Source organism: Saccopteryx leptura, chromosome 8, assembly GCF_036850995.1.
Source record: "Saccopteryx leptura isolate mSacLep1 chromosome 8, mSacLep1_pri_phased_curated, whole genome shotgun sequence".
NCBI lineage: Eukaryota > Metazoa > Chordata > Mammalia > Chiroptera > Emballonuridae > Saccopteryx > Saccopteryx leptura.
The window spans coordinates 70708113-70736039 of record NC_089510.1 but is presented as its reverse complement, the minus strand read 5'-3'; the positions used below and the strand labels follow the sequence as shown (position 1 = coordinate 70736039).

General features: G+C 41.4%; 1 protein-coding gene and 1 pseudogene across 1 annotated transcript in view; one reads left to right on the top strand and one right to left on the bottom strand.

Moving 5' to 3' along the window:
* MCCC1 (methylcrotonyl-CoA carboxylase subunit 1) overlaps nucleotides 1-27927 on the bottom strand; it is a 79977-nt gene that overhangs the window by 17408 nt on the left and 34642 nt on the right. The window contains exons 8-12 of the mRNA XM_066347285.1: nucleotides 24407-24518; nucleotides 22553-22634; nucleotides 12944-13071; nucleotides 9920-10103; nucleotides 978-1087 (exon numbers count right to left, since the gene is read on the bottom strand). Of these exons, the coding sequence (XP_066203382.1) occupies nucleotides 978-1087; nucleotides 9920-10103; nucleotides 12944-13071; nucleotides 22553-22634; nucleotides 24407-24518 (616 nt within the window). The remainder of the gene's footprint in view (nucleotides 1-977; nucleotides 1088-9919; nucleotides 10104-12943; nucleotides 13072-22552; nucleotides 22635-24406; nucleotides 24519-27927) is intronic.
* Nucleotides 1193-5965, top strand: LOC136379881 (zinc finger FYVE domain-containing protein 9 pseudogene; annotated as a pseudogene).

The window sequence follows — 27927 nt, the reverse complement described above, 5'->3', positions numbered from 1 at the left end:
TGATATAAAAATTAAAAGGTATAAAACTTAACCCAATAAATGGAATCAAGAGTAAAACCAGCTGGCTGAGCCTTGAGTTTATTTGTTCGTCCGCTCATTCATTCACCATATCCTGAGCACCTTGTAGGAGCCAGGCCCAGATCGAGATACTGGGGACACAGTGAGAACAAAACACACAACGGTTTGTTCTCACAGAGCTTACATTCCAGGAACAGATCATTAACAGCATCTAGAAATAAAATTCTACTATAATGTCAGGTTACATGAAGAAGAAGAAGCCTGGCTGAGGGGACAGGGAATAGCACAGGGTCCTATTTTCAATGGAGCAGCCTTAAAAGGCTCTGAGGGGGTGAGCAGTGGCTGAGGGCAGTGGGAGGGAGTCCCGGGATCCTGTGGGGGAAGAACATTCTGGAAGAGAAAACAGGAGCCCACGGCTCCATGCTGCGTGTGGAGGCCAGCGTGGCTGGAGCCAGAGAGATCAGAGGTTTGATCAAAGTCATGACATACAACAATTAGAACATCATGGGTTAATAAGAAATCCTTCTATGAAGCTAAATCAGCTGGTATGGGACTTACTTGCACCAAGAAAATTAATGTGCTACAGAAAAGCAACAAACTATCAAATGGATAAAACTGAACATAATTATTTTCCTTTCGAGAAAATAATATCAAACTGTAGGCCACGCTTGTGTAAATGGCCTTGTCTACAGGATGAACAGGAATTTCCTACCGGATGTCACTGAAGTGTGACACTGACACTAAGAGTTTCAGTCCTGTAATCTTTCCTTTCTAGCTGAAATCAAGCAGTCCTCAAACCCATGGGAAATTCTCTCAAGTAAAATTATTTTGTTTGTGACATATGAGTAGTTGGTTGCAGTACGTTGACAAGGACAAAGGCTGACTAATCATGACAGACATGCTTGGCTGTAGAGATACAGGGAGCCTCGGGGTCACCAACACGGCCCCAGGTCACTCACATGGTACTGACGAAGGCTGTACCTCAGTTTGGTCAAGGCTGCCTGGCGATCTGCTGCCCACACGACCAGCTTCGCAATCATGGGGTCATAGTGCACCGACACTTCATCTCCTGAAATTGGAAAACCATAATAACCACTCATAGTCAAAACCAAGGGGATAAAAGATGACAAACAAGCCAGTCTGGCTGAGGATCCCCGCCTGCGGCACGTCGGTGGTCCCGCCGCAGCCTTGCGACCCCGGCCCGGTTCAGCGGCGCTCGTCAGGGATCCGCGAGGGTTCGGCGGCCCAGGAGCTCGATTCGGCTCGGCGGGTGCTGGGCCTCAGCAGCAGCGGCGACCACAGCCCCTTCAGGAGTGGGAGCTTCGCGGCGGCGCTTGGGGCTGCGCGGGTGTCCTCCGGAGGAGGCTGTCGGCTCGGGGACGACCCCCCCCTCCCCCGGGCCATGCTCGGGCGACGCCGGCCGCTGCTCGAGGATCAAACACAGCATACTGAATCAGCAGGACTGGCTGGTAGTGCAGCAAGCATCATGAGTAAGCACAGAGAGGTCCGTTTCTTATCACATGTGTAAGGAGAAAAAGGTTTAAACAAGTCTCATAAGTGGTGTTTCCTCACCGATGGAGAATTACTTCCAAGCAGAAGCTTACAACCTGGACAAGCTTTTAGATGAATTTGAACAAAATAAAGATGAAACAGTTTCACCTATTTCATTGGATACAAAGTGGAATAAGATTCTAGATCCCCCTTCTCACCGACTGTCATTTAACCCTGCATTGGCCAGTGTGAATGAACCTGCAGTTTCTAATGAGTCACAGCCACCACTGCGAGTGTTCTCCCTGGCTCATTCGACGCCTCTGACCACAGAGGGAGGACCATTGTGCTAATGGGCAGGGCTGTACTGTGAATCCAGAGATCAACACAATGTGGATCGATGAAAATGCTGTTGCAGAAGATGAGTTAATTAAGAGAAACTGTAATCAAGATGATCAGTGCAGCACTGTTGAAGTGGGAGAAAACAACTGTGGAAACCTAGCCTGTCTGCCAGATGAAAAGAATGTTCTTGTTGTAGCTGTCATGCATAACTGTGATAAAAGGACATTACAAAGTGATTTGCAGGATTGTAATAATTATAATAGTCAGTCCCTCATGGATGCTTTTAGTTGTTCACTGGATGATGAAAACAGACAAACTGATCAATTTAATTTCAATATAAACGGGTCTGCTGAAAATGATATGAACTCAGAGAAACAAATGGATCTGTTGAATAGACCAAATACAGAGGGGGATTCTGTTAAACATATATATACTACTTCATCTGATAATCTAGCCAGTGTCTGTTCTCCTTCACAATTAAAGAATGATGAAAATATAGGTAGAGACTCCATGCTGTGATTCCAAGTTTAACAATCAATTGAGTAAGCTCATCCAAGGGAACAGATGAGGTTCTGCTGTTAAAAACCAAGAGAACTGTATACCAGATGAGTTTCTCACTGACAAAACCAGCTCTTCTAGGACAGATCTAGGGAGTCTAAACTCCTTTTCCCATTTGAGTGAGGGGATTTTGATGAAAAAAGAGCCAGCAGAGAAGTTAACAACTGAAGAATCCATCCCGTCTAGTTTACCTTTGCTTCTCAAACCAGACATAGGTAATGCATCTGGAAAGGATGAAAACTGCGAACAGTTTTCAGATTGCCTTGTGCCCAATGAAGTTAGGCCTGATGAAGACGAAGACTGTGAGCATGAAGAAATTCTTGGCACTACAGAAATACTTAATATGACAGAGCATTTCTCTGAATCTCAGGAGATGACTAATTGGAAATTGACTAAACTAAATGAGTTGAATGACAGCCAAGTAAATAAAGAAAAAGAGAAGATTCTGCAGAGGAATCAGCCTGAAGATACTTACAATGATAGTGAAGGAGAAACAGGCCTAGATTTAAACGGAACTTTCATGAATGAAAGTGAAGGATGTGATTTCTCCACTGTTATGGATATGCCAGCAGCAGATACCTCATCTAATGTTTTGGATACACCAGCAGCAGATACTTCATCTAATTGTTGTGACTCCTATGGAATGCAGAGCCCAGGTGTTTGTTTTGTTCCAAAGGCTTTACCCTCCAAAGAAGATTCAGTAACAGAAGAAAAGGAAATAGAGGAGAGCAAGTCAGAATGCTATTCAAATATTTATGAACAGAGAGGAAATGAAGTCACAGAAGGGAGTGGACTACTTTTAAACAGCACCGGTGACCTAATGAAGAAAAATTATTTACACAATTTTTCTAGCCAAGTTCCATCAGTGCTTGGGCAATCTTCACCCAAGACAGTAGCAAACCTGCAATCCATCAGTGTTCCTTTTGGTGGTGCAAGACCCAAGCAACCTTCTAATCTTAAACTTCAGATTCCAAAGCCATTATCAGATCATTTACAAAATGACCTTCTTGCAAACAATAGAAATAATATTAAAAACAAAAATGATGTTCTTGGGAAAACAAAAATAGGGGAAAACTCAGCAACCAATGTATGCAACGCCTCTTTGGGAAACATTTCTATTGCTGATACAAATGGGGAACATTTAGAAAATTATGAGTCTGGGATATCTAGTAGACCGTGCCTTTTATTAGCTCCAGATAGCCCAGATAATGATCTCAGAGCTGGTCAGTTTGGAATTTCTGCCAGAAAGCCATTTACCACTCTGGGTGAGGTGGCTCCGGTATGGGTACCAGATTATCAGGCTCCAAATTGCATGAAATGTGAAGCCAGATTTACTTTCACCAAAAGGAGGCATCATTGCAGAGCATGTGGGAAGGTTTTCTGTGCTTCTTGCTGTAGCCTGAAATGTAAACTGTTATATACGGATAGAAAGGAAGCTGGAGTGTGTGTAATCTGCCACTCAGTGCTAATGAATGCTCAAGCCTGGGAGAACATGATGAGTGCCTCAAGCCAGAGCCCTAACCCTAACAATCCTGCTGAATACTGTTCTACTATCCCTCCCTTGCAGCAAGCTCAGGCCTCAGGAGCCCTGAGCTCTCCACCTCCCTCTGTGATGGTACCTGTGGGAGTTTTAAAAGCACCCTGGAGCAGAAGTGGCTCAGCCCAGAGAGCAGAGACGAGTTTGGTTTGCTGATGGGATCTTGCCTAATGGAGAAGTTGCTGATGCAGCCAAATTAACAATGAATGGAACTTCCTCTGCCGGAACCTTGGCTGTATCACATGACCCAGTCAAGCCAGTAACTACCAGTCCACTACCAGCAGAGACTGATATTTCTCTGTTCTCGGGGAGTATAACTCAGGTTGGAAGTCTTGTTGGGAGTGCAATGAACCTTATTCCTGAAGATGGCCTTCCTCCCATTCTCATCTCCACTGGTGTAAAAGGAGACTATGCTGTGGAAGAGAAACCATCACAGATTTCAGTAATGCAGCAGTTGGAGGATGGTGGCCCTGACCCACTTGTATTTGTTTTAAATGCAAATTTGTTGTCAATGGTTAAAATTGTAAATTATGTGAACAGGAAGTGCTGGTGTTGGTGTTTCACAACCAAGGGAATGCATGCGGTGGGTCAGTCCGAGATAGTCATTCTTCTGCAATGTCTGCCAGATGAAAAGTGTTTGCCAAAGGATATCTTTAATCATTTTGTGCAGCTTTATCGGGATGCTCTGGCAGGGAATGTTGTGGGCAACTTGGGACATTCCTTCTTCAGTCAAACTTTCCTTGGCAGTAAAGAACATGGTGGGTTCTTATATGGGACATCTACTTACCAGTCACTACAAGACCTTGTACTCCCAACTCCACCTTACTTGTTTGGGATTCTTATTCAGAAATGGGAAACTCCTTGGGCTAAAGTGTTTCCCATCTGACTAATGTTGAGACTTGGAGCTGAATATCGACTTTATCCATGCCCACTGTTCAGCGTCAGATTTCGGAAGCCATAGTTTGGTGAGACGGGGCATACCATCATGAATCTTCTTGCAGACTTCAGAAATTACCAGTACACATTGCCAGTGGTTCAGGGTTTGGTGGTTGATATGGAAGTTCGGAAAACCAGCATCAAAATTCCCAGTAACAGATACAATGAGATGATGAAAGCCATGAACAAGTCTAATGAGCATGTCCTAGCAGGAGGGGCCTGCTTCAATGAGAAGGCAGATTCTCATCTCGTGTGTGTGCAGAATGGTGATGGAAACTATCAGTCTCAGGCCATCAGTATTCACAATCAGCCCAGAAAGGTCACCGGTGCCAGTTTCTTTGTGTTCAGTGGCGCTCTGAAATCCTCTTCAGGCTATCTTGCCAAGTCCAGTATTGTGGAAGATGGTGTTATGGTCCAGATTACTGCAGAGAACATGGATGCCTTGAGGCAGGCACTGCGAGAGATGAAGGACTTCACCATCACCTGTGGCAAGGCTGACTGACGCTGAAGATCCCCAGGAGCAAATCCATACCCAGTGGGTGGACGATGACAAGAACGTCGACAAGGGTGTCATGAGTCCTATAGATGGGAAGTCCATGGAGTCTATAACAAGTGTGAAGATATTCCATGGATCAGAGTATAAAGCAAATGGAAAGGTCATCAGATGGACAGAGGTGTTTTTCCTAGAAAATGATGACAGCACAGTTGCCTGAGTGACCCTGCAGATCATAGCCGACTGACTGAGCACATTGCCAAGGCTTTTTGTCTTGCTCTCTGTCCCCACCTGAAGCTTCTGAAGGAAGATGGAATGACTAAACTGGGACTGCGTGTGACACTTGACTCAGATCAGGTTGGCTATCAAGCAGGGAGCAATGGCCAGCCCCTTCCCTCGCAGTACATGAACGATCTGGACAGCGCTTTGGTGCCGGTGGTCCATGGAGGGGCCTGCCAGCTCAGTGAGGGCCCCATCGTCATGGAACTCATCTTTTATATTCTGGAAAACATCGCATAGACAGAGGACTTCATTTTTTTTTTTTTCTGTTCAGACCTATTGCAACAGCAATCATACCCAAGTCATTTGCACTTTAGAACTAGAATATTAAGCTTTTGTTAACACTATAAATGGGGGAGGGAGTGGGGGTTTTGGGGGTCTATGCTGGAAAAGGGTGGTTGGGGGGACAGATGTTCCATAATTCTAAGTCTTCTATGCACTGTCCACCAAGAAGATCTGGGCAGCCTCCGCTACTGCACACCAGCTATGCTATCCTCGCAGCGAATCCCCTTCTGTTACTGTTTAGACGAGAATTCTGCTCCTGTTTTAAGACTTACTTATGGTCTTGTGATCAGAAATGCTCAAATGGTTACAGCCATCACCAAGGGTGGGTGGGAGGGCAGAGGGGAAATAAAAACTGAAGCAAAAATTAAAAAAAAAAAAAAAAAAGACAGTCTTCTGGGACTTTACACTTCGCATGCAAGTCTCACAAACCACTGCATGACAGAGATTCTTACCACCATTTTATTTATGAGGAACTGAAGCTCACACTAGTTTAAAACTCATCAAATGTCTGAGGAGGGTGTGGCCATCCAAGAGCACCAGGCCCCAAAACAGTGACTCAATGACACATCCTACCTTCTTCTTGGAAGCTGGCTCAAACTCCCTCTACCTCTCCTATCACAGTCACTTCTGCCCTTAGCATTCCCTTCCTCCACCACATTTTACTCACCAGATAAATAAGGACAATAATTCCTCTATCCTGTAGCTATTGGAAGGATTGACCATAAAGTGCCAAGTACTGGCTGACTGATGAACAAAGCAGCTATCATTACCATGACAGAGAACAAGAATCTGAATCCGTGGTCAGAAAACAGTTCTGGCAAAAGGATGCGGTATCATGCAACAACTACTGTTCTAGAGCCTTGTTGTGATTTCAGATCATCTAACCCCTCTGAAACCTAGGGTCTTCATATATAAAATGAGGAGTTGGATTACATTCCCTTGTTCATCTCTCCATTCATCCATCCATCCATCCATCCATCCATCCATCCAACCATCATCCACCCAACTACCCACCCATTCACCAACACATATTGAACACCTAGACCTAGGCTTGAACAACTATATGGCTGCAAATATAACGTGGAAGACAGTCCCTCCCTTAAGAATCTTACAATCTGGGCCCTGGCCGGTTGGCTCAGTGGTAGAGCATTAGCCCAGCATGTGGAAGTCCCAGGTTCGATTCCCAGACAGGGCACACAAGAGAAGGGCCCATCTGCTTCACCACCCCTCCCCTTTCCTTTCTCGTTATCTCTCTCTTTCCCTCCCGCAACCAAGGCTCCATTCGAGCAAAGTTGGCCCAGGCACTGAGGACAGCTCCATGGTACCTGCCTCAGGTGCTAGAATGGCTCCAGCTATAACAGCGCATCACCCTGTAGTGGGCTTGCTGGGTGGATCCTGGTTGGGTTCACATGGGAGTCTGTCTCTCTGCCTCCCTGCTTCTCACTTCAGAAAAATACAACAAAAAAAAAGAATCTTACAATCTGCTTGACCTGTGGTGGTGCAGTGGATAAGGCATTGACCTGGAATACTGAGGTCGCCAATTTGAAACCCTGGGCTTGCCCAGTCAAGGCACATACGAGAAGCAATTACTATGAGTTGATGCTTCCTGCACCCTGACACCCTTTCTCTCTCTCTCTCTCTCTCTCTCTCTCTCTCTCAAATCAATACATAAAACCTTTAAAAAGAAAAGAATCTTACAATCTGATGGGGAACCTAGACAAGGAATAGACTACCATAAGATAATATAATCAGGGCAATGACTGAGGATTGCACAAGGGGCTCAGGAAACACAGAAGAGAAATGTTGAGAGAAGCTTCCTGGACTAGATTATCCTTCCCAGTGTCAAGATGTGAGCCTGGCCCGACCAGGTGGTGGCGCAGTGGATAGAGCATTGGACTGGGATGTGGAAGGACCCAGGTTCAAGACCCGGAGGTCACCAGCTTGAGCGCGGGCTCATCTGGCTTGAGCAAAAAGCTCACCAGCTTGAACCCAAGGTTGCTGGCTCGAGCAAGGGGTTACTCATTCTGCTTAAGGCCTGCAGTCAAGGCACGTATGAGAAAGCAATCAATGAACAACTAAGGTGTCGTAATGAAAAACTGATGATTGATGTTTCTCATCTCTCTCCGTTCCTGTCTGTCCCTATCTATCCCTCTCTCTGACTCTCTCTCTCTGTCTCTGTAAAAAAAAAAAAAAAAAAAAAAAAAGATGTGAGCCTGGGAGTCCTTCTCAGAACTGCACCTGCTATCCTTTGAGCACCTCGAGTAGCTCAGACTGCAAGCTCTGCTTGTCTCACAGGTGTTTTCTTTCCTGTTGCCAGGGACTTCTTTTCTTTCCAAGATGTTCTGCTGTTAAGTTAAAAATTTTACTACCAAATCTCACTGTGGCTTAGCCAAGAGCTATCAAAATGTTCCCAGTTTGTCATCAAGAAGCCCTAATTCCTCATTTTGGTTTTCAGGACCCTATATGATCTGCTCTCAATTTATGTGTCCAGCCGCATCTCCAATTACTTACCGTCCTAAACCACTTCCCAGCCACGCAGTTTCTTATAGTTCTTCAAACACACCTTTAGTTAACTTCTCTTTTCTCTACTTCTCTTTATGTTATCAATATGCCTATTCAAATCCACTCTAGACTTCCTCTTTAAAAAATGTCTAACATTTGGCCCTGGCCGATTGGCTCAGTGGTAGAGCGTTGGTCCGGCGTATGGAAGTCCTGGGTTCGATTCCGGGTCAAGGCACACAAGAGAAGCGCCCGTCTGCTTCTCCACCCCTCCCCCTCTCCTTCCTCTCTGTCTCTCTCTTCCCCTCCCACAGCTGAGGCTCCATTGGAGCAAAGATGGCCCGGGCGCTGGGGATGGCTCTATAGCTTTCACCTCAAATGCTAGAACGGAGCAATGCCCCAGATGGGCAGAGCATCGCCCCCTGGTGGGCATGCCGGGTGGATCCTGGTAGGGCGCATGTGGGAGTCTGTCTGCCTCCCCGCTTCTAACTTCGGAAAAATACCAAAAAAAAAAGTGTCTTAACATTGTCTCCTAGTCCTGAGAATTGCTATAACTTCTCCACAACTCAAGTTAAGGTGGACTCAGGAGCCAGACTGCCTGGGTCTGAATCTTGGCTGCAAAGGTGATCTCGGGCAAGTCAGTTAACTTCTCTGTGCCCTGGTTTCCTCATCCAGAAAATGGGGGCAATAACAATTCCTCCTCAAAGGGTAGTTCTCGTGGTTAAAGGAGCCTATATAGAAAAATCCCTATAATAGCACCTGCATAAAAGAGCTAAATAATTGTTAGTTATGACCATTGTTACTAATCACATACTGAACTAATCATATGTGACAACTCTTACGCTGTTATTTCTTTGCTCTTAAATTTCTTTTAGTATTGTTAGCTTGCACTAATTTATATACTAATTCTCCAGCTTGACTTGAAGGCAGAGTGCCTTAAGCTTAGTGAATTAGCAGTCACCTTAAATCATTTTAAAAATCAGGCAGAGTAAAAATACAAAATAATACACACAAAACATTTGTTGCTTGGGTTTGACCAAGTACTGCTACATTTCAAAAAAAGAGCTTATTGATTAAAATTACTAGTCATTCTTTTTTTAAAAAATTATTTTCATTTATTTATTCATTTTAGAGGGGAAAGAGAGAGAGAGAGAGAGAGAGAGAGAGAGAGAGAGAGATAAGGGGGGAAGGAGCAGGAAACATCAACTCCCATATGTGCCTTGAGCAGTCAAGTGCAGGGTTTTAAACAGGCGACCTCAGCATTCCAGGTCGACGCTTTATCCACTGTGCCACCACAGGTCAGGCATTACTAGTCATTCTTTAAAAATAACTATTCCAGAAGGAAAAAGAAAGATTACTGAGAAATCAACCATAACCTCTATTTTAAAACATACTACATTCTGCAAGACACAGGGAAAAGATCCTGTTCGAAAACAATAAATGCACTAAAAATTCAAGAAGGCTTTTGTTTTATTTCCGTTTACCTTGCCGCACCCCAGTCTCAATCCTGGTGGAAAGGTCTGCGGGTGGGGTGGAGAGATGCACCAGCGGCCCAGCCCCTGGCAGGAAGTCGTTGTATGGGTCTTCTGCATAGATTCTAGCCTCAAATGCGTGGCCCTGCAGAGTTATTTCTTCCTGGCTCAAAGGAATCTTCTCTCCTGCTGCAATCTGGTAATAGAACAGAGTGTATTTCTTAGAAAAACCCGGCCCTGGCCGGTTAGCTCAGTGGTAGAGCGTCGGCCTGGCGTGCAGGGGTCCCAGGTTGATTCCCGGCCAGGGCACACAAGAGAAGCGCCCATCTGCTTCTCCACCCCTCCACCTCTCCTTCCTCTCTGTCTCTCTCTTCCCCTCCCGCAGCGAGGCTCCATTGGAGCAAAGATGGCCCAGGCGCTGGGGATGGCTCCTTGGCCTCTGCCCCGGGCGCTAGAGTGGCTCTGGTCACGACAGAGCGACGCCCCCTGGTGGGCGTGCCAGGTGGATCCCGGTCGGGCGCATGCCGGAGTCTGTCTGTCTCTCCCCGTTTCCACCTTCAGAAAAAAAAAAAAAAAAGAAAAGAAAAACCCACCGTAAAGCAGCTCTGAGACTAGTGAGTTGGTGGTCTTGCCCTTTTTACATAAAATGTATACGTAAAATGTATATCTGGACTTTACAGTAAAGTCAAATAAAAATTATTTTATTCACCCCCCCCTCAAGTGTTGAGCAAAAGCAAAAAGAGATTTAGAACCAGGTGCAACTTGAAAATAAAGTATTAATTACAATGGACTTCTAGAGTTTAAAACTAGAGAAAGGTAAACTGCTAAGTTATAAAAATCAGTGTTTTCCTCAATACAATTGAAGCAAAGATTTCTTCTGCCACTATAGTCTCAGTTTCCATATAAAACATTAGCACTTAGTTATTGAATCAATCTTTTTTGTAAATAGTAAATTAGCTGGTGATTAGGACTATATTCACAGCTATGAGTAAAGTATGATATTAGACTTTGTAATTTTAATCAGCAAGTGAGTGATAGAGCAAACAGAAAGGGGAACATAATGGTTTCTCAATTTTATTATGTTTATGTATACTGCATGGCATCAGATTATAAACAGGGTGATCATTTTTATCATTATTTATAATTATTATTATTATTTTTTTGACAGAGACAGAGAGAGAGAGAGACAAAGAGAGGGACAGATAGGGACAGACAGACAGGAAGGGAGACAGATGAGAAGTATCAATTCTTTGTTGCAGCTCCTTAGTCTCTTAGTTGTTCATTGATTGCTTTCTCATATGTGCCTTGACCAGGGGACTACAGCAGACCAAGTGACCCCTTGCAGCCAGTGATCTTGGGCTCGAGCCAGCAACCTTGGGCTTCAAGCCAGTGACCATGGGGTCATGTCTATGATCCCAGGCTCAAGTCAGCGCCCCTGCACTCAAGCTGGTGAGCCTGCGCTCAAGCCGGCGACTTTGGGGTTTTGAACCGGGTCCTCCACATCCCAGTCCGACGCTCTATCCACTGCGCCACCACCTGGTCAGGCATCATCACTATAATTATTACTATTTTGGCCATTATGTAAATACAACATATCTTTCTCTCCAACTACGATAATCTGGAAAGGCTATTGGAGGACTTGCTGTCACACGCTCCCCTTAAGTTTTCTTCCAAGATAATAAAATAACTACCTGAGAAAGCAAAAGACTCAGGGAAAAAAACTCTAAGTAACTCAGCATCACAGTGAACTAACCAGTAAGCATAAAACAGAAGCGAAGGTTTCATCTCTTTAAATGTGTAAATAAGAAAAATAAGGAACCGCAGCAGTTAGGAATAAAAGGAAAACTGGCTGAACCGAACGCCTTTATGGCATGGTGTTTCAAACCACAGATTCCGCAGCCACATTCCTTAGAAACCTTTTATCCTTCATGATTTCACAATTCTGAACTCTCCTGGGTTCCTGCTTCAGAAAATAAAATCTTCCTTTTCCTCGAATTCTGGAAATATAAGCTCTTTTTCCAGAAGTTTCTACATCCACTGCAGCTTTTCTGATGTGCCTGGTTTTCATTAGCCCCCGAGGCTATAGGGACCCAGGAGAATCTTTTGGCTCAATTAAAACCACCAATCATCCCCAAGGAAATAGCAAAAAAAACATCATATTATTGTCCACAGAAGTTCTGAAAAGACAAAATTATCAAAATAATCAAGAGTTTAGCATCACAACATAAAAAAAAATTTAAATTCAGCATACATAAAGAACCAAGAATCCCACAGAGATCAAGACTATTCATATGACTTAATTTTTAATTTTTTTTATATTTAAAAATGGAAGGCTGAGACAATCCATTATTTTCAATAAAGAGAAAAACACACTGAACTATTATTAATAATATTTGAAATAATATGCTTTGTGGAATTCTGGTTTAGGCCAGTGCTTCTCATACTATCCATAATAAAGGAACAGTTGTGGCCTTAAGCTTCTGCCAAACCAGTAGATATGTCATAGTAATACCAAAACTGCTTAATAACTTTTCGCAAATGTCCTGTGAACGTCCACACTTACCCCGTCATGAGCCAGCCACAGTCTGTAAGTCAGCGCTTGCACATGGACCGTTCTACTGGTCTAGGCCACTCCCTGGCTCTTCCTTCCCAACTGTGTCTGAGCTCATTTCATCCAGACTGGCATCTGTCCTGCCTCTAAAAATCTCATGATGGCCTGGTCCAGAATGATGTGGCCTTACGGACAGCACAGGCTTTGGTGTTTGGTACACTACGGTTACAAGCCATCCTCAGTGGCAGCAGCTCACCTGCTGGCTGCCCCATGCCCAAGGGAAATGATGGCAATGAACAGATCAGGAATCTGTGTCCACAGAGTGGCAGTAATGTCATAGCATCAAATGTAATGTCACCTTTAACCTCCCATTTTCCTGTCCTCATCACAACCAGCAAGAATTGAACCCTTATCCAAAATGACATGTTTTCAGAGGCCAGAAAGTAACGTCTCAAGACTAATACTTAATAGAAAATCGTTCCCACCTTGAGCTGCCACTCCACCAAGTCAGTTCCTGTGATCATCTCAGTAACAGGATGTTCCACTTGCAGCCTTGTGTTCATCTCCATGAAGTAGAAATTGTGCTTGGAGTCCATAATAAACTCCACGGTTCCTAAGAGATAAAATACAATGGGTATATTTCAACAGAAAATAATCAGTAGCAAATTAAAATCTCCCATGGTGTATCCTAGTTTTACCACTGCCGTCATTCAGTGGTACTTTGTATTTCATGAAAACATCTCACGTGTTGTAGCAGCAAAGGATTCTCAGTCAAAAATAGGGAGCCACATGAAATTTTGCAACAGGAAAATATATTTGGGGTTTTGAGCAAACAGTAAAGCCCAGGATATACACTGGACCCAGCTGTTGTAATGAGAACACGGCTGGCCCTGAGTGACTGACTCAATGCCCTGGGATCCCTGAGGACCGCGCCCTGGGACACCCCGTCTCACTCCAACCCTGTGGAGAAAAATACAATCTTTTTTCCCGGATTATGGGCTCTTGGGAATTTCCTTTAAAGTCCTTTTGCTGGTGGCCCATTGAAATATAGCTTAGCAACTAAACTTTATGTTAATAATGTCTTATCGATTGGCATTTTATTAAGCACTACAAAACTTCCCCTGCTTTATTAAGGTATAAAAATGTATCCATTTTAAGTATAGGTACGCTGAGTTTCGGCAGTTGAATCCATTCATATAACCACCATCGCAATGAAAATATGGACACTTCCATCACCCAGAAAGTTCTCTCGTTCCCTTTGCAGACAGCCCCTTCCCTGGCCCAGGGTCCAGGCCCCAGGTAATCACTGCTTTCTGTCATTACATTTTTTTCTAGAACATAATATTTTGTTTGATTTTTTTTCACAGAACCTAAGGTTAGTTCCATATACAGTTAACCCTTGAACAACATTGGTTTGAATTGTGCAAGTCTATTTACACAAGGATTGTTTTCTATAAATATATTGGAAAAATTTCGGACATTCGCAATAATTTATAAAAACTTACAGGTGAACTGCATAGTCTAGCAATATAAAAAAAATGGAGATAAAGTTAGGTAAGTCATGAGTGTCATAAAACATATGTAGATACTAGTCTATTTTATCATTTACTACCATAAAATATATACAAATCTATTAAAAATAATTAAAATTTATCAAAACTTACACACACACTTATAGACCATACATATTGCCATTCACAGTCAAGAGAAAAGTAAACAAATCTAGCCTGACCAGGCAGTGGCGCAGTGGATAGAGCGTCGGACTGGGATGCAGAGGACCGAGGTTCGAGACCCCAAGGTCGCCAGCTTGAGCGGGGGCTCATCTGGTTTGAGCAAAGCTCACCAGCTTGGACCCAAGGTCACTGGCTCGAGCAAGGGGTTACTCAGTCTGCTGAAGGCCCACGGTCAAGGCACATATGAGAAAGCAATCAATGAACAACTAAGGTGTCACAACGAGAAACTGATGATTGATGCTTCTCATCTCTCTCCATTCCTGTCTGTCCCTATCTATCCCTCTCTCTGACTCTCTCTCTGTCTCTGTAAAAAAAAAACCCCACAAATAAACAAAAAGTAAACAAATCTAAAGATGAAGTATTAAATTAATGCAGTATATCCTATACTCTGTAATAGTTTCATCATCACTACCTGTTGCTACTACAGTGAGGTCAAGTGTTGTAAGTTTCCATTTAAAACAACAGGTGAGGCTAACACATCTCCCTGTGACAGGCTGTCTCTCTAGTAAATTGTGTATCACTGTAAAAAGTGACTCCTCACAGTTCTTGCATATTTTTCATTGTGTTTAGTGCAATACTGTAAACCTTGAATAACACCATGGAACCCACACAAAGTGCCACTAGTCATGCTGGAAGTGCTCCCAAGAAGCAGAGAAAAATCATGACATGAGAAAATGTTGAATTTAAAAAAAAATGATTTTGAGAGAGAAAGATAGAGACATAAAGACAGAGAGGCAGGAGAGAGAATAAGAAGTATCAACTTATAGTCGCTTCACTTTAGTTGTTTATTGATTGCTTCTTGTGTGTGCCTGGATGGAGTTTGGGGCAGGGCTCAAGTCCAGTCAGTGACTGCTTGCTCAAGCCATCGACTGTGAGCTCAAACCAGCAACCTTAGGCTTCAAGCCGGCGACCTTGGGATCATGTTGACGATCCTTCATTCAAGCTGTTGACCCCATGCTCAAGCTGGTAAACCCATACTCAAGCTGCGACTTTAGGGTTTTGAACCTGGGACCTCAGCATTCTGGGTTAATGCCCTATCTATACTGTCACCACTGGTCGGGCTGAATTTCTTGATATGTACCATAAAGTGAGGTCTGAAGCTGAGACTGCCCACCATTTCAAGATAAATGGATCCATTGTAAGGATAATTGTAAAATAAAATAAAATAAAAAAATTTGTGAAGCTGTCAGTATAGCTATGCCAGCCAGCACAAAAACCATGTACTTTTTGCACAACACCGTTTTATTTCATACTGAAAACGTAGTTTTTCTATGGGTGGAGCATTACTATGAGAAAGGCATCTGATACATTCTAATATGATTTGAGAAAAAGAGAATTCATTAGATGACAACATAAAAATCAAAATGTGAAGAATCTAATGCTGGAGAATTTAACGCCAAGAAAGTATGTTTGCTAATTTTAGGACGGGGTTGGTTTAATTGTTAGGATAACAGGAGAAGCAGCTAACAAGAGGCAGCAGAGAAGTTCCCAGATGCCATTAAGACAATCATGGAGAAGAAAGTATATCTGCCTGAACAGGGTTTTACAGATGAAGTGCTCTATTCTGAGGAAAAATAGCCACAAAGGACATTTCTTAATAAGGAAGAGAAGCAAGTATCAGGATTTAAGGCAAGAGAGGACAGGCTAACTCCACTGTTTTGTGCAAATGCGGTCTGGTCTGTGACTACGTGCCGTGATCTACAAAGCTGCTAACCTGCAGCTTGGAGGGAACACAGAGCACCAGCTGCCCGGCTTTCGGCATAAAGGGCCTGGACAACAAGAACCCCTTCTCTGGATTGGTTCCACCGATGCTTTATCCCAGAAGTCAGAAAGCACTTTTCCAGTAAACAGTTACCTTTCAAAGTTCTTTTGCTATTGGACAGCACCCTGACCACCCAGAACTCCAGTTTAACACCAAAGGAATCAAAGTGGTCTGCTTGCCCTCAACGCAGTATCTCTAACTCAGGCTCTAGATCAGGGGTTATAAGGACCCTTCAGGCTCATTAGACACAGCACTCTATGGACAGGATCATCAATGCTATCGAAGAGAACCCCAACAGAGAGAACACCATGAAAGTCTGAAAGGATTACATCACTAGAGATGCCATTGTTGTTACAGAAAAAAGTGTGAAACAATCAAGCCCAAAAAAGAAGTTTCTGCTGGAGAAAACTGTCCAGATGCTATGCCTGACTTCACAGGATTTATAACAGCGGCAATCAAGGAAATCATGAAAGAGACTGTGGATATGAAAAAAAGAAGTGGGGATAAAGGGTTTCAAGATATGGATCTTGGAAGAATTCAAGAGCTAATGGATACCACGCCAGAGGAGTTAACAGAAGATGAGTTGATGGAGCCGAGTGCTCCTGAGCCCGGGCCACGCAACAAGGAAGGAGACGCAGGAGAAACAACGCCACAAAACATTGACATTAGACAGTCAGGCAGAGGGTTCTGATGTTTCAAGACTGCTTCTGACTTCTTTTATAACATGGACCTTCTGTGATATGGGCACTGAAACTAAAGCGAACAATAAAGAAAGATATTGCTACCATCTAGAAACAGTTTTAGAGAAATAGAAAAGCAAAAGTGTCAGGCAGAACTTATAATGTCTTTTCATCAAGTTATGCTGAGTACGCCTGCTTCTCCTGCCTCCTCGTCCTAAGGCAGCATGACCAACCCTTCCTCTTCCTCTGCAGCCTACTCAACGTGAGGATGACAAGGACGAAGACTTTTATGATGATCTACGTCAATTTAACGAATAGGAAATGATCATCATGCTGAACAGTTAATAAACTTATCTGCTGTGTATGTGTCTTCCTTTGAAAATCTAATAACTGAATGGACAGCAAGAACTATGACATTTTTGTGTAAGTAGTCATCATGTAGAATATCATGTGCAAGACTTGTATTGTTTTCTGTTTGTTTTTTAATTTTTCCATTGACTTGAGAGAAAGGAAGAGGGGAAGGAAGAGACAAAGAGAGAGAGAGAGACACATCAACGTGTTGTTCCACTTAGCTGTGCTCTCACTGGCTGCTTCTCATATGTGCCCTGACCGGGACTGAACTCATGACTTCGGTATGCCGGGACAACGCTCTATCCACTGAGCAACCCAGCCTGGACCTGCAAGATTTGTATTGAAGTGGATAGCCTATACATACATAGGTATAGGTCAGTAATATTGAATATAATTTATAACTTTACTTTCAAAAAATTACATTACTATACAGTATACCTCTCTTAATTGGAAAAACTGTATTAGCCTATTATCACAGATAAGTGGTTTTTAAAAAATGTAGCAATGTTTCCAACTATATTGTAACTATGATTATAATACAGTATGCCATAAAAATGCTATGATTCATTCATTTGTTTACAAGCTAGGCTATATAAATATATATATCAATCATATCAATTATACTAGGTTCCCATAAAGCAACCATATTGCTGCCTCTTTGTTATTAATGCAATAATTGTTATACCTGTAAATAAATATGAATTTTTAAGTTATCTTTTTATTTTTGATGTCTAATGTTAGTAATATGTATTACATCTGACTTCTCAAAAACCATGCAAGGCCTGACCAGGCGGTGGCGCAGTGAATAGAGCATTGGATTGGGATGCGGAGGACCCAGGTTCGAGACCCCGAGGTCGCCAGCTTGAGCGCGGGCTCATCTGGCTTGAGCAAAAAAGCTCATCAGCTTGGACCCAAGGTCGCTGGCTCAAGCAAGGGGTTACTCGGTCTGCTGAGGGCCCATGGTCAAGGCACATAGGAGAAAGCAATCAATTAACAACTAAGGTGTCGCAACGAAAAACTAATGATTGATGCTTCTCATCTCTCTCCGTTCCTGTCTGTCTGTCCCTATCTATCCCTCTCTCTGACTCTCTCTCTGTCACTATAAAAAATAAAAAATTAAATTAAATTAAAAAAAAACATGCAAGCAAGAACATGAGTGAAGTATTTATATTTTTTTCTTTTAATTTTTTTAAATTTAATTTATTGTGTTTACAAAGAGTCTAGTGTTGCCCCGATTGCATCCCCCTCCCCTGTATTATTTCAAATATTAAGAGGAGGAATTCACCAACCTAGAATTCTGTACGCTGTAAAGTTATCCTTCAAAGTAAAAAAGAAATAAAGATGGTCTCAGATCAACAAAAATTGAGAGAACTTATTGGCCTTGCAATAAATGATAAAAAAAAAAAAGTCCTTCAGTGAGAAGTCAAATGATATAGGTTCAATGCTCCAAGAACACATAACAATCCTTAATGTGTAACAGTGTGCTGAAATATATGAGGCAAAAACTGGGGACTGCAAAGAAAAGTAGTTGAAACCACTAATACAGTTGGAGGCTAACACCACTCTACCAGAAATAGACAAATCCAGCAGGCAGAAAATTAGTAAGGACATAGCTGAACTCTACAGCACCATCAATAAACCAGATATAATTGACATCTACAGATGACTTCATCCAGCAACAGTATATTATACATTTTCTAGCTTATACAGAATATTCACCAAGATAGACCACATTCAGGGCCATAAAAAAACTTTAACATAGTTAAAAGAATAAGTACCATACAGTGTCTGCTCTCAGATTGTGATTAAACTAAAAATCAGTAAATTGAACTAAAAACATTAACAAAAAGATAACTGAAAAATATCTCAAAATATTCATAGATGAAACAACACAATGTTTACACATCGGTCAAAAAACTCTCAAGAGCCCTGGCCGGTTGGCTCAGTGGTAGAGCGTTGGCCTGGCATGCAGAAGTCCCGGGTTCGATTCCCGGCCAGGGCACACAGGAGAAGTGCCCATCTGCTTCTCCACCCCTCCCCCTCTCCTTCCTCTCTGTCTTTCTCTTCCTCTCCCACAGTCAAGGCTCCATTGGAGCAAAGATGGCCCGGGCGCTGGGGATGGCTCCTTGGCTTCTGCCCTAGGCACTAGAGTGGCTTTGGTCGCAACAGAGCGACACCCTGGAGGGGCAGAGCATCGCCCCCTGGTGGGCGTGCCGGGTGGATCCCGGTCAGGCGCATGAGGGAGTCTGTCTGACTGTCTCTCCCCGTTTCTAGCTTCAGAAAAATAAAAAAAAAAATAAAAAAAAATAAACTCTCAAGAAAAATTAAATGAAAATACAATTTATCAATACTTTGGGGGTATACCAAAAACAGAACTTAGAAGGAAATGTATAGCACTGAATTCATATATTTAAGAAAAAAAAAGAAAGAAAAAAAGATCTAAAATAAATAATCTAAGCTTCCATTTTAGGAAACTAGAAAAAAAAGCAATTTAATTTCCAAGCACACAGAAGAAAAGGAAATATAAAAATTACAGTAGTAATCTTTAAAATTAAAAACAGGAAATAGAGGCCCTGGCTGGTTGGCTGAGTGGTAGAGCGTCGGCCTGGCGTGCAGGAGTCCCGGGTTCAATTTCCGGCCAGGGCACACAGGAGAAGCGCCCATCTGATTCTCCACCCCTCCCCCCTCCTTCCTCTCTGTCTCTCTCTTCCCCTCCCGCAGCCAAGGCTCCATTGGCGCAAAGTTGACCCGGGCGCTGAGGATGGCTCTGTGGCCTCTGCCTCAGGCGCTAGAATGGCTCTGGTTGCAACAGAGCAATGCCCCAGATGGGCAGAGCATCACCCCCTGGTGGGCGTGCCTGGTGGATCCCGGTCGGGCGCATGCGGGAGTCTGTCTGACTGCCTCCCCGTTCCCAATTTCAGAAAAATACAAAAATAAAAAATAAATAAATAAAAACAGGAAATAGAGAAAAGCAACAAAACCAAAAGTTGGTTCTTTGAAAAGAGCAAATAAAATTGATAAGCTTCTACTAGGCTAAGAAAAACAAAGAGAAGACAAAAATTACTAATCCCATGGAGATTAAAGGGATAATAAAGGAATATTATGTATAACTCTATAGCTACAAATTCATAATTTAGATGAAATGGATGAATTCCTTGAAAGACACAATGTGCCAAAACTCACATAAGAAGAAAGAGAAATCCAAATAAGGCTAAATCATTAAAGAAATTGAATCAATCATTAATAACCTTCTAGAACAGAAAGCAGCAGGTTCAGATGGATTCACTGGTAAATTCTAACAAAAATTTAAGAAAGAAATTATATTAGTTCTCTAACCAGACAAAGATATTATAAGAAAAGATATCTACAAACCAGTATCTCTCATCAACAAGGATGCAAAAACCCTCAACAAAATATTAGTAAATCAAATCCAACAATATATAAAAAGAACAATATACTGCAACCAAGTAGGATTATTCCCAGGTATGCAAGGCTGTTTCAATATTTGAAAATCAATTAAAGTAATCCATCACATCAGCAAGCTAAGGAATCACATGATCATATCCACAGATGCAGAAGAAGCATTTGATAAAATCCAATATCCAATTATAATAAAAATTCTCAACCAAGTATGAGGAGAATTTTCTCAATAAATATTTATAGAAAACTTTCACTTACATCATACTTAATGATGAGAAAACCAGCCTGACCAGGAAGTTATTTTATGTGTGTGTGTGTGTGTGTGTGTGTGTGTGTGTGTGAGAGAGAGAGAGAGAGAGAGAGAGACAGACAGACAGACAGACAGACAGGAAGGGAGAGAATGATGAGAAGCATCAACTCATAATTATGGCATCATAAACCTAGATAGCACAGGAGAAAGCCTAGATAACCTTGAATATGGTAATGCTTTTTTAAATACAACAAAAAAGGCACAATCCATGGAAGAATTAATTGGTAAACAGGTGGCAAGAAAGAATATGAGAAGATGCTCCACATCATGTCAACAGGGAAATGCAAATTAAAACAACAACAGATACCACTATGCACCTATGAGAATGGGCAAAATCTGGAACACTGAATGCCAAATCATGATAAGGATGTGGAGCAACTGGAACTCTCATCCATTGCTGCTGAGAATGCAAAATGGTACAGCTATTTTGAAAGACATTTTGGCTGTTTTTTACATAACTAAACATAATCTTATTGTATGATCCAGCAATCATGCCTCTTGATATTTAACCAAACGAACTGAAACTTATATCCACATATAAATCTGCACATGGATGTTTATAGCAGCTTTTTTATAACTGCCAAAATTTTGGAAGCAATCAAGATATCCTTCAAGAGGTTAGAAGATAATTAAACATAAAGACAACGGAATGTTCTTCAGCGCTAAAAGGAAGTGAGCTATTGAGTCATGAAGAAACATGGAAGAAACATATATTCTTATTAGCAAGTAAAATAAGTCAGTCTTAAAAGGCTGTGTATTGTATGATTCCAAATATATAACATTCTGAAAAAGACAATTGCCTTTTTATGGTCTCCACAGAGGTAACAAAGAGATCAGTGGTTGTCAGGGATTGGAGGTAGGGAAGGATGAAGAGCAGAACACAGAGGTTTTTAGAGAAGAGAAACTATACTACCTATGGTACTACAATGGTGGATGCACATCTATCTAGATATTTGTCTAAACTCACAATGTATAGCATCAAAAAGAAACTCTAGGCCCTGGCCAGTTGGCTCAGTGGTAGAGCGTCAGCCTGGCGTGCAGAAGTCCTGGGTTCAATTCCCGGCCAGGGCACACAGGAGAAGCGCCCATCTGCTTCTCCACCCCTCCCCCTCTCCTTCCTCTCTGTCTCTCTCTTCCTCTCCCACAGCCGAGGCTCCATTGTAGCAAAGATGGCCCGGGCGCTGGGGATGGCTCCTTGGTCTCTGCCCCAGGCGCTAGAGTGGCTCTGGTCGCAACAGAGCGATGCCCCGGAGGGGCAGAGCATCGCCCCCTGGTGGGCAGAGCATCGCCCTCTGGTGGGCGTGCCGGGTGGATCCCGGTCGGGTGCATGCGGGAGTCTGTCTGACTGTCTCTTCCCGTTTCTAGCTTCAGAAAAAAATACAAAAAAAAAAGAAACTCTAATGTGAAATCTGTTCTCTGAGTGATACTAAGGTGTCCGTGTAAGTTTACTGATTGTGTAACAAAGGAACCACTCTGAGGTGGAAGGTTGTCGGTGGGGGAGGCAGTGCCTGTGTGGACAGGCGGTATGTGGGAAAACCGCTGTACTTTCTCAATTTTGCTATAAACCGAAAACTTCTGTAAAAATAAATGAATAAACTATTTTTGAAGAGCGTTATACATATTAAAATAAATATTATTTAGTAAAAGCTTTTTTTCAAATATATATGAATATAAATACAAACGTGTATATATAAGGTCTCAATAAAAAAAGTGTGTGTGTGTGTGTGTCTGGTCAAAAAAGTTTGGAAAATACTGATATAAAAGCTATGTTTCTTTTGCCTCTGAACATAAATAAATAATTGCTTCTTCTCCTCTTTTAGAAACAAATCTTAACATACCTGCCCCAACATAATTTACAGCTTTAGCAGCTCTGACTGCAGCTTCTCCAAGCTTTCTTCTTACTTCAGGTTTAATACCAGGCTATGAAAAAATATTTAAATAAATTTCCATTAGTACCTTGTCCCACTAAAAATTTTCATTAAGATCCCTTATTACATCTCTGCATATCAAATATTGCATTAACGAGATACTAATAAAGATAAAAAGCTAACTTTCATACCAAATTTTAATGGTTCTGCTAGTAATGTCTATATTCTGTATCTGCTAGTGATTGCAGATATTCCTCAGCACAGTGACATATCTTTGTCCCTTATACCTACATAACAACTTTTAGAACTCTAGGTCTACTTAAAACTATATGTATCAATATGAAAACTATGAACGATCCCTATTTTAAGATGGTGAAGCAAACTGGGTTATAGGCCAATAATTATCCTGGAATATGGTAAATCTTGAGATACCAAGTTAATAGGAAAGATTCAAAAAAAAAAAAAAGAAATATATGTCAATAAATAGGCAAAGCTTTTTAACATTTTTAAATCTGTACTCTACAGATATATATTTAAGCAGTCACTGTTTGAAAATAAGGCTTTACTGAAATTATTGTTGACATTTACTTCAAATGGTATAATATACTCTGCAACAGAAATGGAAATTTTAATGAGACTAACAAACTGACTAACCAGAAACCTGAGATCCCTGACCTGCTAGAACTGCACACTGATAAAACATGTGCGGCAGCATCCTTTACCAACGAAGGGAGCCCTAAGATCTCCAGTGGACGCCTGGAGCCACCGAGTGCCAAACCCTGTGTGCGTTCTCCCTATTACATGCTTTTTCACTAACAGGAAGCAGTTTGCAGCTTCTCTTGGGCATATCCAAATTTCTAGCCTCATTCCTCCTGCACTTTGCTGCCATTATTAAGTAAAATAAGGATGGCTTGAACACAAGGAATGTGACAGTTGATCTGATAACTAAGACAACTACCAGGAGACTAACAGGCAGGTCACCTAGACGGCATGGATATTCTGGACAAAGGGGTGATTCACATCTCAGCTGAGATGGATGAGATTTCATCACACTACTCAGAAGTGTGCAATTTAAATTTTATGAAGTTTCTGAAATGTTATTTCATATTATTTTTAGAATTTTTGATTTAAGAGTTTTGGACCACAACTGACGATGGGTAACTCAAAGTATACATGGGATGGGGAGTACTGTATATAATTGAACAAGAAAGAAGCCTATGGCAGTATCAGTCTCCAAAGAAACATAAATCCAAACGTAAGTAATCCTAGGAGGAGGGCTTGACCCAGACAACAACCTACACCAATCAAAAGGTAGGCTGGAAGAAATACAAACAATTCTGAGGGGCAAAATTTGTCACATAAGAGCAAATCTCTCTCCGCCACAATACAACAGGAAGATGACTAATATATTTTAGGAACACCTTAAACAGCAGTTAAAAGAAGTCATCTTTATAGGAAATACATTCAATTAAACAGATCATTCCATTCCTTAAACATTTTGATTGATTACAATTTAAAATGTACATGGAAACACTATATGGCTGCTCACTATAAGTCAGAGCCTTGGCTCAGAGGAGACGTTACTAAGAAACTATCCAGATGGAACATAGCCCCACTGTGTCCTCTGTATGTTAGTCCAGAACATCAACCCCTTCCTCACCCCCAGCACTGTGGAGGGACCTTACCCTTATATTACTACCAGGAAGTGGTTGTCCAGCAGGACTTCGGGGGAGACACAAGCTTCACAGATTCCTAATATGAAAATCAGAGTGACTGGGGCTTCCATTATAGAGAAGCTTACCAACTTCTTTACAAGTTTCTTACCCCCGGGGCTTCCTCAATGATCTTCTGATGCCTCCTCTGTACACTACAGTCTCTTTCAAATAAGTACACAGCATTGCCATGGTGATCGCCAAACACCTGGACTTCTACATGCCTATATAAAAGCAAACGCACATGTTAATATACTTTATTAAGGATGACTAATATTACATTCAATAAGCAAAACTACTGACCAAGGTGACCAGGATTCCTTTATTTTTATTTTAAGATAGGATAGTTTGCCCTCAAATGGAGGATATAAATTTAGAAGCAGAACTATAGTAAAACTTATTAACACTCAGTGAAAAACTTTTCATTTATTAAATGAACACTAAAGAAAAATACCTATAAAATGACGGAAATAAGACAGAAAACATAGGAGACTATATTTATGACCTAGAGTAGAGGCAAAGTACAAAAAGTACAAGCTGTTAAGGGAAATACTGATAAATCTGACTATTTAAAAACTTTAAATTATAGTCTTATTTCATATATCCTCAAAAAGCCAATGAAAACTTTTTTATGATCAGGAGATTTAAAAAAAAAATCAACTCTTATCATCAGATTTTATAAACTATAGCAGATTGAATATTAAAATGGCTCATCCATAAATTTTAAGAAATAATTTAATATAGTTCATTAGTTTTTACATTAACATTAAACCATAAAAAAATTAAAAAGGCACTTTTTCATATTTGAGTATAAAATAGTAAAATTGCGAGAAACCATAGTAAGAGTAAACGTGGATAACACATGAAAACAAGGCTGACAGAGACCATCTGGTGAACTCACAAAGCATTTTTCTCCAAGCTTATTTTGATATGTTTACACTGTAGTTTATCTCACAGATTTTCTACCATAACATAGAGAGAAGTGATCAGCACATGTTTTCCCTGTGATTTTTTAAAACAAAAATTGTCAAACACAGAAGAAATATTTAAAAAACCCAGGAAGTCTTGTAAATATGCTATTCAGCACAGTGGCTCGGAGCTGTTCCTCTCTGTTCATCCCATGAAGTTCTTTATTAAACCACTTGCAATAATACACTTTCTCGATATATCATTTCTACTGGATGTTCCATTTGAAAATTTTGCCACCTGTTCAACACATCAGGAGTTGATTTCTTCCTTTTGGATTTGCCTTCTTGACCTTTCCTCTTTTTACTTATCCTTAAGCTATCATCATCAAATATATTCTTATTATTATTTTGAACAAACTGTTAACTGTGACATCAAATAAGAATAATAAGGTTTTATTTTACCTTCACTTATTCCTTCTCCAATGTTCTTTCTTTCTCTGTTAGATCTGAGTTTCCAACCTGTAGCATTTCCTTCTTTTTGAAGAACTTCTGTTATCATTTCTTGCAAGGCAAGTCTATTGGGGACAAATTCCATTTTTGTTGCCTGAAGACATCTTTATTTCTTCTTGTTGGTCAAATAAGTTTGTAAATATGATATATATGTTTGCTCACTTATAGTTTGCATTGGGTGTGGGGGACAGGCTGTAAGCAGGCAGGGTCGTTATAGCCTAAGGCTTAGTTTTAAGACTAAGCTTTTCCCCACACCCTTGACTGTTGCATGATAGGGGGTAGTGTACTCTCATGAGGAATCCCATTATGCCTCAGATAAGTGACTTTGTATCAGAGACTTCCTTGTTTGTATATTAGATTAAAGGTTTTGATTTCTACACTATAAAATGGGGCAGAGGAGTCCATGCTAGAGGAGAGCAGAGAAAGGCCACGTGGAGGAGAGGAGAAGCAGCCAAGATGGCAGAGTGCTGAAGGAGAAGCCAGTTTGTGCAGAGTTTGTGCAGAGAGGACATGGGGAACAGAGGTGAGTAAGGCTGGTGACATAGGAACCTTTGATTCTAGGAAACTAGGATAAGTCAGTGGCTTTGGGAGCCCTGAATGGAAAAGGAAGTGTTTTCTCACTGTGTGCTTCTTGCTCGCTGGGTGCAAGCTAGGATTAAAGCTAATGGCCCACCAGTTCTTGGCTCTGTTGTTTCATTACCGTCTGTCCGAACCAAATGTGAACCTACAAAGGCCAGGCAGTGATGGTGGCCGTGGCTACTGGCCATACACTCCTTCATGTCTGAAGGATAATTTCATTGCATATAGAATTCTAGGTTTATGCTTTTTTTCTCTCAACACTTCATATATATTTCACTCCATTTGATTCTTACTTGCATGTTTTCTGTAAGTCTGATGTACTATAGGAAGGTGTTTTCCCTCTGGCTTTTTTCCAAGATTTTCTATTTGTCTTTGTTTTCCTGAAGTTTGGATAAAATTTTAAAATTTCTTTGATATTTATTCTGTTGCTATCCTCTGAGCTTCCTGGTTCTGTAGTTTGGTGCCTGTCATTAATTTTGGAAAAATTTTGGCCATTATTACTCAAAATAGTTCTCCATTCTTTTCTTTTTCTTCTTGTATTCAAATAGACACATATCACACCTTTTTATACTGTCTCACAGTGCATGGGTAGTTCAGTTAGATTGTATTTGTTTTCACTTATTTTTCTTTGTTTTTGTTCAGGAGGTTTCCATTGACATTTGGTCAAGGTGACTGATTCTTTCTTCAGCTGTGTCCAGTTCACTGATGAGTCCATCAAATGCACTCTTCTATTAAAATGTTTCTGATTGCCTGACCAGGTGGTGGCGCAGTGAATAGAGCGTTGGACTGGGATGCGGAAGGACCCAGGTTCAAGACCCCGAGGTTGCCAGCTTGAGTGCAGGCTCATCTGGTTTGAGCCAAAAAAAAAAAAAAAAAAAAAAAGCTCACCAGCTTGGACCCAAGGTCGCTGGCTCGAGCAAGGGGTTACTTGGTCTGCTGAAGGCCTGCGGTCAAGGCACATATGAGAAAGCAATCGATGAACAACTAAGGAGTCCCAACAAAAAACTGATGATTGATGCTTCTCATCTCTCTCCATTCCTGTCTGTCTGTCCCTATCTATCCCTCTCTCTGACTCTCTCTCTGTCCCTGTAAAAAAAATAAATAAATAAAAATGTTTCTGATTTCTAGCATTTTCTTTGTTGTTTTTTTTTCCTTAAAATTTCCATCTCTCTGCTAACATTACCCATCTGTTCTTCCATGTTTTCAACTTGCTCCATTACAGCCCTTAACACATTAACCAGTTACTTTAAATTTTGTAATCTGCCTGACCTGTGGTGGCGCAGTGGATAAAGCATCGACCTGGAAATGCTGAGGTTGCCGGTTCGAAACCATGGGCTTGCCTGGTCAAGGCACATATGGGAGTTGATGCTTCCAGCTCCTCCCCCCATTCTCTCTCTCTCCTCTCTCTCTTCTCTCTAAAAATGAATAAACTAAAAAAAAAAATTAAATTAAAAAAAATGAAAAAAAAAAAAAAAAAAACTTAAAAAAAAAAAAAAATTTTGTAATCAATCCCAAAATTTGTGCCACATCTCAGTCTAGTTCTGAGACTTGCTTTGTCCCTTCAAGCTGTGCTTTTTCCTGCCTTTCAGTATGATTTGTAATTTTTTTTCTTAAAAGCCAGATGTGATGCATCACA